Source organism: Pomacea canaliculata, linkage group LG3 (genome assembly GCF_003073045.1).
Source record: "Pomacea canaliculata isolate SZHN2017 linkage group LG3, ASM307304v1, whole genome shotgun sequence".
In the NCBI taxonomy this organism is placed as follows: Eukaryota; Metazoa; Mollusca; class Gastropoda; order Architaenioglossa; family Ampullariidae; genus Pomacea; species Pomacea canaliculata.
Window position 1 is genome coordinate 34,682,608 of NC_037592.1, and position 10,340 is coordinate 34,692,947.

The window sequence follows — 10,340 nt, forward strand, 5'->3', positions numbered from 1 at the left end:
AAGGGAGTGACTGCGATCCATTGTAGTTTTAGTGATAGTGACCGGACGGTACAGTATCAATTTTTGTTGTGTTAGATGAGACATAAAAAAAAAAAAATTATAATAATTCTGTGATGTTCATGTTGAAGGAAGAAGTTCGAAGTTTATTACTAGACAATACTACATATCCATTCTTAGTTTATGTCAAACCGATATTAGACCTTCGAGTGCAAAAGACCAGTCAGAAAAACTATTGAATCTTTTAATGGCTGAAAGGTTTTGGAATCCATCAACAATTATCACAATATGTATTCTCACAATTATCACAATGTGTATTATCGCGCTTGAGCGCACACGACTGTACGTGTGTTTGTCAGTTATATGTCTGTCATGGACCAGCCAGTGTTTCAAGGCCAGAACAACAGGGCCAAAGCTGGTAATAAAACTTTAAAGAAGGTCGGTGGTCGCCCGGGGCGATGCCAGGCTTTGAGTTGTACACAAGAGTTACCCCTTGAGTGTTATCTCCCCTGGTACTATAACGGAGCCTGGGGGCTCGCTGCCGCTTGCTCTTCAGGGTACGTCCGTTACTTGGAAGACGGGTATACTTAGCGGTCAGTTTTCCCTAATTCTGCCCTGACCCTGAGGCAGGGTGGAGATCACAGGCAATAACCCAAACAATAATACGTAAAAGTCAGCACGTGTGTACTCCTACCTTCCCTCGCACTGGTGTAACCATTTTAATAAACGCCCACCAGAAGTTCCGCAGTCGAAAACAAACTCTGTTCTCCAGCTAAGTATACCCGTCGTCCACTTTACGGACGTACCCGTAAGCGTAAGGGTAAGCGGCCGCGAGCCCCAGGCTCCGTTAGTACCAAGGGAGTAAAAGAAATCGGCTTAAAAAGAAATCATAAGTGGACATTGCACATGAATTTGCGTTTTGAAGACTTTTCTCTGACAGCATATGTTTTGAACATATCCGAGTTTCTAACAGAAGCAAAGCACCAGAAATTACGACTTGACTTAATTTTACTTATTTTAGTAGTCATGACAAGACAAATTAAAGTCGAGAGCACTGTTGCTAGGTGACATTGGCTCCAGTCCAGTACAAATGGTTGTTGAAATGCCAAGAACAGGGCGCGAAATGAAGAGAGCAATTTTATCACTGAATTATGAGTAGTTTCCTCATGTGTTGTCAACAGCATCTACAGCTCGACTGCAACCCTCCCGTCTTCTGTCTCACTCGTTGTGAAAGAATAAATATGCCTCCACATCGTGGGAAGACATCGGCTGTTCCCGGATTTTTTAACTTCAAAAAAAGTATGAGACCGGGACAGGTGCCTAGTAAAGCCACCACTATTTTAAACACCCATTTCACTATTGCTTATGTGATATGGTAATTTCACGTGCCTGTAGTGATCTACTTGAACATACACTCTTCAGAGGTCGTGTAGTACTTTAAAAGTTTTAATTTGACAAATGGAGGACATTCCTGACATTAGCACGCGCGATTAAGTCCATGTAATTATATGACATAATATAGTCAATATAATTATGACACAATATAGTCTACACGATTAAAGGACACAATATGGTCCATATAATTATATGACTCAATATCTTCTTGTTCCTATAATCACCACCAGTGGAGCATATGGCATATGACACAGTATAGTCCACATAATTATACGACGAAAATGCCTGCTAACACACACACACATAATTTTGTCCGAGGGTTACTACCGACAGACGTTTGTTGGTCTAGTGAGAGAAAAGGAGAGAACAATGATGGCACTACCACCTTCCTGCAATATTCTCATACACTTACTCAAGAAATCGAGGGTTCCACTGTCAGTAATGGTTTGACTCAAAGTTTATTACACTGTATCTACAACCAGAATTTGATAAACCTTTGGACAGACTAGTCCAGTGCACACTTATATGAAACAGGTGCAATGGTATCTGCCATCACCACAGGGGCTGGGCGATCACATGACCTGAGCTCATTTTGCTGACTTGCATTTTGAGTGCAATGACCTTGACCCGTGCCTTGACTACCAGCATCGTGCACGTGATCAGTCAGTTCTGACCGTTGTTCCAGGACGTGTGTAGGTGGACTGCTGTCTGTCTGCCAAGACCAACGCTTTGTCTCTCGCCAAGTTCTCCGCTGTTAGTCTCGGTGAGCCTAAACAAAGAATATGAGTAAACCGGAAGCTTTATAGTCTCATGCCTCGTGGGGGAAAAAAATCGTCTGCCAGCAGTCCAGTAACACAAGTTCGTGGTTGTTCTGCTCTCATGGCGCAGCCCCTTGTGACACGATGTGTTGGACGTTCGTCCCTATCCTCATCCCATTATCTATCAGTCGAAAGAAAATAATACGCTTGTCATTAATGAGTGACAGAATTAAGTTATTGTTGTAAGATAGTGTATTTAGTGTACCCCCCCCCCACTTCCCCCTACACGCATCGACTTTCTCTCTTTTAAACATGTTCCCGATTTATTCTATAAGAGTAAATCTGAGTTTAGCTGATTTTAACTCAGTGTGTGCTCGCGTGTGTACAAAGGTGATAAAACGGCTGCTCTAAAAACAAGACAGATAACAATATACGAACAGACGGAGAAAGGACAAAAGATTAAATCAGTGATCATTTCCATAAAAAAAGAAAGGACCACCCCACCCACTCGAAAACCCTTATCATAAGCTGTCTCTGTCACACACATGTCCACCTGGGCGTGCCAGAAAGCCTGTTACAAATGACTCACCTGTTCAGGTCAAGATTGCGGCATATGAACATAATATTTCTTATAATTATTTAACTTTTTTTCTCCTAAAAGATGATGGTCACAACTGCAGAGTAGCAATGTTTTGTGGAATTGAAGTTCCGCCGAAAACTAGGAGTATGCGCAGAAAAAGAAAATCCTTGAAGAGACCCAGACACAACTTACACAAAGACTGTGACTTCTTTTTCGTACAGTCATCTGCCTGGCGGAGAGATGTTCTTACAACTGACCCGAAAAGAAAAGCAAGGAGGGGGATGGAGGAAGGAATAGAGAAGGAGAGAAAATCGCAATCTTAGAAAGATAATAATCCCTGAAATATTTCAGTCCTAATTATTGTCGCGATGGACTGGCAACGACAGGAAAAAAACAAAAGCAAAAACAAAAACCGAAACCAAAAAAAAAAAAAAACCACACACACTGTTAGGTGCCTTTGTTTTATGAGACAAGACTGCGAGATATCTTACCGTATTTAATAGTTAAAGGTCAACGTTTACCAACAAAAAGCTTATTACATGACAGGAAGAATGGTAAAAATAAATAAATAAATAAAAAAATAAATAAATAAATAAATAAAATAAATAAAGAAAGGAAAGAAGAATAGGATCGCCAAAGAAAGGTCACAAATGAAACGAAGATGTGAATCATTGTGACAAGATGTGACACTAGTGGCACCAGACAAGACCTCAAGGGTCTGAAGATTTGGCGGTGCCATGTGTGGAGTGAGGGTAGTGCCAGGATTCTATCATCAACACAAAGACCATTTTTAAGCTGGTTACCGCCGGAATATTTACACGAAATATAGATATGCACAATCAGCTTTTCCTACAGGTACGATGCTGACACCGTTGAACCTTCCAGTACATTGTGGGACCCCACATCGAGGGGGGGAAACCCATGACCCTATCAGAACATGTCAGATGTTCTGAGTGTATCAGGCGAACTTAAGTTGCAAAAACTTTCTTATCTCTACTTTAAACAATAACATCAAGGTCACGATTCAGCACGGCAGGGTATAAATTTCAGAGAATTCAAATGCCACCAGTACAGGACAGTGCCTTCTGAAGTGAATTCGGCGATTTCGGAAGAATAGCAACAGAAAGATGAAGTGGGCCGTTGCAGTGAGTCTGATGGCGCTCGTGGCCTCCGTCCTGGGACAGACGGACGAACCCTTCCCTTGTTGTATTAGCAGACAGTTCGAAGCCGTCTTGGTTCAGTTTGGAGGAACTGCTGTAGGTGGAAGAGGTCAACTGATCGAGGTAAGCGTTTATTGGTCACGTGCTCTCCCTCCCTCTGTACATTCAGTCATCTGTAAAGCATTCAGACTTTCTCCAATACTCTATAAGCGTTGTGTGTGTGGATGTACTAACCGTAGAAATTACCGGAGCTGAGGTTAAACTCATATACCGTCAGTCAGTGAGTATCACTGTCGTGGTGATGATCCATCGATGCTCTCAGAACAGTTTCATCAGTCGACGAACCTCATTTTGTCAAGTCACACATGCTGTCGAGTGGGTCCCTGGTATCTGTGCCTCGCATTCAGGTCTGCCAACACATATCATCAATGGCAAATCGCCAGGTGTCCTAATCACACTAAAAAGACAAATGTTTTGGAAAGGAAACATTATTATTATCCGGTCCTTCCTACGGTGAGCTCACAAGCGGGAGGTAACTTGGAGACAGTTGAGGTACATGTGTGATGCTGAGATAGCTTTTTGCTGTGTGTAGTTGGGTGTTTTATGATGGACAGAAAGCCTCAAAACTACACCATTATCTCCTCTCTCTCTATTTCTGTTTTATGCTGATTGGAAGACAATATACTCTACCTTTTTATATAGGCATGTATGTACTCTCTCTTCATCTTATTATTATATTTGTGTGTATGTTTGCGTGTATCTGCTCGAAGGTATGTATGCGTGCGTGCTTGACCCCTGACACCAAATGTCATTAACTCCTTAGACTGTTTCGATTCTATTTGTAGGAAATATTTTGTTTCAGATCGAAACCTTTTCGCTGTTCATTAATCGACCCACTGATCGAGTTAAATAGGATATTAACTTTGTCATGTAACGAAGATATATTGCATCTGTGCAATTTGAGTTCACCTGTCATCAAGTTTCGAAAAATTTAAGAGGGATGAGGGTTAAGGCTGCGGAAACCAACGCTAAGTACATATTGTATACTTACTACAGGGCTTCTGCTTACGCAAAAAATTGCGTACAGTACGCATTAAAAGTTCGGAGGACCCCTTCAATTTTCGTCAATGGGGTCCCCTTCAAATTTGGGCGAAGAACAGGGACCCCTTAAAAATCTGAAGAAGGGGTCCCTGGACCCAAAGAATTTAGCCTTAGCAGAAGCCCTGTTACTAAAGTAAAAATTAACAGCAGCAATTAGCAGTAACAATAATAACAGAATAACAAAAAGGCATTAAACAGATGCAGCAAAAGCGATGGTTATTATTGTGATTATTAAAGTGTTCTTTTTACAGAATTACTACATGATTTTCTTTGACCACGATGCCAAGATCTTGAGGGTAAACTCCCTTCTGACTGGAGCCACCCCTGATGCTACCACCGCGGGTTATATAATTGACGACTACAAGTCGGTAAGTGTCTACCTGTGAGAGAGAAGGATTATCGTTTCTCGTATTGTACATTTTCCTCTATGTTCATTTACAGAAGGCCTTTTGTCATTGTCAAGTATACTACTGAACCAGGCTGAGAATAGGGAGAAAAATGCTTGTTTATTTTAACATGTTTTTTTTTTCCTTTTTTACAACAGGGAAAGAGATACATGGTGGATTCGAACAACACATGTTACGTCTCTCCTGTCGCCACAGCAATGCCAGAGCCGTGTGTGCCAAGTAAGTAACAGTATCAACAACAGGTTTACCGGTATGCTTAGCAAAATTTCAAGGCAAATTCAAGAGAATCTATAGTGTTTTCGATGAGTTAAAGATATTTTCGTGAAATTTTATGTTTGTCATTGCTTGTGCACACCTGTGATATGTGCAGACAGGAAAGAGGCAAACAGTTATTAGAGTCTTCAATTTCGTGAAACAGTCTTTACTCACATCAGAGGCGATTTATAAAATATCTGATTTCTCGTGTGTACTTGCCTGTACATTTATGACTGTGTGTTCATGTGTGAATGCGTGGAGACAGTGTTTGTAACAAAAAAAAAAAAAAATGGTCGTTTGTCATTTGTCAAAGGTATGTCAGCAGCACACAGGTAGCGAGCAGTTGATTATTATTCATACCTCACCTCCTTCACTCACACACGCCCAGCTCATTCATTATGTATATTACTAACTCACACCACACACTCAGAGCTCATTCATTGTGTTCATTACTGACTCACACACGCAAGCACGAGGTGCGGGTATGAAAAGCCTCCTTTCTGTGCGCAGGTAACGCCACGTACATAGGTAAGGGTGTGCTTGGGTACGGAAGCGATTCACTGAGGGTCAACTCCTGGCAGTACATTGAGACTTCCACTGGTCTGAGCGCCAGGGCTGCTATCACGGATGACTGCGTTCCGGTTCTGCAGATTGTTACCGGGGACATAGGCGGAGGTTAGTTGTAGAGATTACGACCGTTCTATTACCGGGGGCATTGATGCAGAGTTGAAAATGGTTGTTGTACACTCCTGAGGTCGGGGTTTCAGTCTTTCTTATGGGATTTTGGAAAAGACTGTTGTACTCAGCTCGGAGCAGTGATCTGAAAAGCTAATTCCGTGTTTATAGACATTTACTGTATGGAACGTGCGCCAAATGCACGGAGCTCGACTTGTCCTTCAAGGCGTAAAGAATCCTTTCTTTATAGGCACTTACCTGTCGTGATGTTTGAAAACCTGTCAAAATCAGGAAGAACGAGACTAATTTCATTCATTAATTAACTAAAAGGTAATTTATTCAGGGTGTCTGCTACAACATTGTGTTTTTTTTAATCTTTTGTTTTGTAGTCTGATTGAACAGAAAGAAATTTACTTTAAAATGTCTACTTTTTAAGGAAAGGTGGCTCGTAGCTAGAGAAAAAAAAATGATGATGATGATGATGATGATGATGATGATGATGATGATGACGACGACGACGATAATGATTTTTTTTTGTGCAGCACCCACGGAGCTAACCAACATCTTCAGCAACTTTAAGCCCAGCATTACAAGCCGCTCTGTGTTCACTCTACCTGCTGCTGACACCTGCAAACCCTTGCCTACCGGCAGCGTAAGAATTCTTGTGTTTTTAAGACCCTCCCGGATACCTACTGACCGAAAATAAAGCAGCAGCAGACGTACCGACAAATAATAATAAAAAAAAATACAAGACATTTATACAAGTACTGAAGTGACAATAGTAGGGCCTACCCGAAATTTTGGTGGGATTACATAAAAAAAAAATCATAGACTGTTTGCAAGACAGTGAGAGTTAACATAGTATACTAACATTTAACAATTTTAAAAATATTTTGTTCTTGAGAGCAGATTTTAATATCTCTCAATAATGTTCTTGCATAATCACTATTAATAACCGGGAAAATCGACACTAAAACCACGCGACATTAAGAAATATTATTTATATGCTTATGTTAAATGACTTTTGCCATTTTGGTTTCAGCCTGCCGTGCCCGTTGGACGAAGATCGCTGCTCTTCTAATCTTCGTCACGTGATAAGATATTCAATTCTCAAGTATTACCGACTGAGTGATGACTGAAAATGATACATGTACTGATATTTTGACTTTTTTATTGGGAGAAATGTTATAGAAATCTGTCAAACACATTAAAAAATATTATAAAATAAAATGTTTTGAGATTGATTTCGGAAAATGTTAGCCCAACACTCACATCTTCTAATTTTGCTTTCACTTTTTTCACGTCTTTGTTTTGTTTTGTTTTGGTCTCAACATGAAATGATTTCGTTAAGTGCAAGCAGTTCGTGGCCTTGCCTGTCTGTCAACCATCTTAGTCTACACTGTGCTATTTGTGAGCTGTCTCGTGCGTGCCTGTGAGAATGGATGGTTTGTATGAACAGGGCAGTTACAAGTTCAGACAACATGAAGTCAAACACGAAGGTGGGAGGGAGGAAGACTGAGCCAATTTATAAAAATGAGAGGAGACGCACATTCTTTTGTCAAAATCCATCGTTTCCATTACTTCCCTAAGCTTTACGTTGCCTGCAAAGTGGTTGCATCATTTCGGTGTAGAAAAAAAAGGGGGGGGGAAACAGGGCAACCCACTTCTACAGAATTGTTGCAAACATGTTTTCACAGCATAATTAACAGACGCGCAGATAAATAACCCTTCATCTCTATAGTTTCATAAAGCCATACGCTAAAATAGCAACCGTGGATTGACTCCATCACAAATGCTTCGTTTTACGAACCAATCGGATCACGTCGTCTTCAATTTTTTTTTTTAACCGGAAACCACGATATAAGCCAATGGCAGTAAGCGATACGAAAAAAGGGTGACCTGGTTTAGTTAAAAATAGCTTACAAACTATTGCTTGTATGGTGAGCTAGGGGAGAGAATGCCGGTTACAACGGTGAACAACATGTCGGCCTTAGCGCGCTCGTCGCATGCGTAACCAAGGCTCAAACAAGAGCCATTTTCGGTATCAGCATGAGTCTTGGAGATAAAATTACAGAAAAACTGTGTTTGGACATGATCTGGGAGTATTAAGAAGGAATGTTATTAGTTTTGTGGCAAACCTCCCTGAACTGGTTGCATGTCCTTTACAAGTTGTCTGCCATGCCATGTGTGAGCATGTGGAAAATGCTGGTGTCCACAGTGGAGATGCCACACACATGCTGCTAACACAGACCATCACAGAGGAAGCCTTGAATCTGGTGAGCACTTTTAATATTATTTTTAGTAATGGAGGAGAGAAAAGATAATTCTGGGTAAAGGATGTTACATGCACTCACTTGCATCGACTGATGGGCAGCATACTCTTTCTCACAAAAAAAAGTGATATATATAAGTATTATGGCAAATTTTCTTTCCAGGTTTTTTTCTCTTATCCTTTCATTTTTGTATATTCTCATTCTATTTTCTGTTTGTTTTAATTATTTTTTATTCTATAATACACGTGACATAATACAATTATATAAAAAAGATACAAATATACATGGAAATATACAATATTCAACACCACAAGAAACAAAAACACAACAAACACCTAAGGCATAGTAAAAAAATATGCCTTCCAACTGTGCACACATTTGTCAAGCCTTCATCAATAAAAGATAGCATTGTTTTCAATCCCTGAAGCAAAGTTTGACAGCAGTAAGATATGTCCAGTAACCATATGTGACATAACAGTATAACACCCTACTCCCGCCAAACTACTGGTGAACTGTGTTCACTAAACACTTTCTGTCTCAGTTAACCCTTTCCTATCTAAACCTCGTAAGTGGGAATGAGCGTCGTATAAAGTGTCGTAACCACGAAACGACATAACTCGAGACCGTCGTAACCCGAGGACTACCTGTATATATTCATTCTACTGTATAGATAATGGATAGATATATACATGTATATCTTTTCATGAGAGATAAAGCGTGCGGTGAGTGCGCGCACAAATGAAATTTATGGATTTTACAATTATACACATGATTTTGTACACTTTTCTGTAGGAGGAAGATACCCAGTGAATACGGATACGTGGGATGGCGATGTACTGGCCAGTGAGGGTGGAGAAACTTTGGCACCGGACCAGGCGCGGCACCTGACTGTCCACACTGCTTCCAAGCACCTTGCATAACAGCAGGAGGTTGGGACATCGAGTTCATCGGGAAGGGACAGGCGGCTTGTCCTCAAAGTCGAGCAATTCGGAATAGCATATATACAAGATACTGGAAAATGCTAGATTTTGTTGGACTCTGGAGGGACAGGAGATACCTGGATAGAAAAACCGCTTTGGCAGAAGGTGAATGGGTGCTGTGCCACAGGCGTGAAGTGATGCCCACTTGCGTCATGCAAAAAGTACGAACACTGTACCCAAACCCAGATGCAGTGCCGTATGTCGGTCACCAATGGGAATGAAAAAAAAAACAAAACAAAAACAAAAACAAACAAACTAAACGAGAGGAATTAAAACTAAGTTTAAAAATTCCATTGCCTTTTTGTTTGTGTTCTTTGGGTTGTTTGTCTTTGTCTCCTTTCCTGTCCTCTCTCTCTTCTCTCAAGGGAGAACACACAAACAAAACCGCGGGTGCTAAACTGGTCCTAACCCTTTTGATTGTACACATCTTCTCCGCGTCCAGTTCTCAGTTTTGTCGACTCAGGAAGACGCAAGCACTGATGACCTCCACCCGGCATAATGGTCGGGGTAGATAAGCGAAGAAAGACCGTGGGGACACTATGTTGCAGTTGTGAATTGTTGGCCATTTGTAAAGGTACGAACATTGCACTCAAACAGATGTACTTTATGTCAGTCACCTAGAGAATAAACTGAAAATATTGAAATATTATCATCCCTTATGAGCGAAGAAAGATATAGAGAGATAAAAACAGATAGACGAAAGCATTAAAAATAAGGTTTTAAAATTCAGTTGTCTTTGTGTTTGTGTCATTTCCGCTG

General features: G+C 40.7%; 1 protein-coding gene and 1 long non-coding RNA gene across 2 annotated transcripts; both read left to right on the forward strand.

Annotated features, from left to right (window-relative positions):
• Positions 1-3,780: 3,780 nt before the first annotated feature.
• LOC112560828 lies at positions 3,781-7,547 on the forward strand. The gene is made up of 6 exons (XM_025232893.1): positions 3,781-4,013; positions 5,243-5,359; positions 5,536-5,617; positions 6,164-6,328; positions 6,871-6,980; positions 7,371-7,547. The coding sequence occupies exons 1-6, from the start codon at positions 3,858-3,860 to the stop codon at positions 7,407-7,409; spliced, it is 669 nt and encodes a 222-aa protein (XP_025088678.1). The 5' UTR covers positions 3,781-3,857; the 3' UTR covers positions 7,410-7,547.
• A 759-nt stretch (positions 7,548-8,306) lies between these two features.
• On the forward strand, positions 8,307-9,871 carry LOC112560123. The gene is made up of 2 exons (XR_003098478.1): positions 8,307-8,604; positions 9,394-9,871. It is a non-coding gene; the product is annotated as an uncharacterized LOC112560123 (long non-coding RNA).
• Positions 9,872-10,340: the final 469 nt, after the last annotated feature.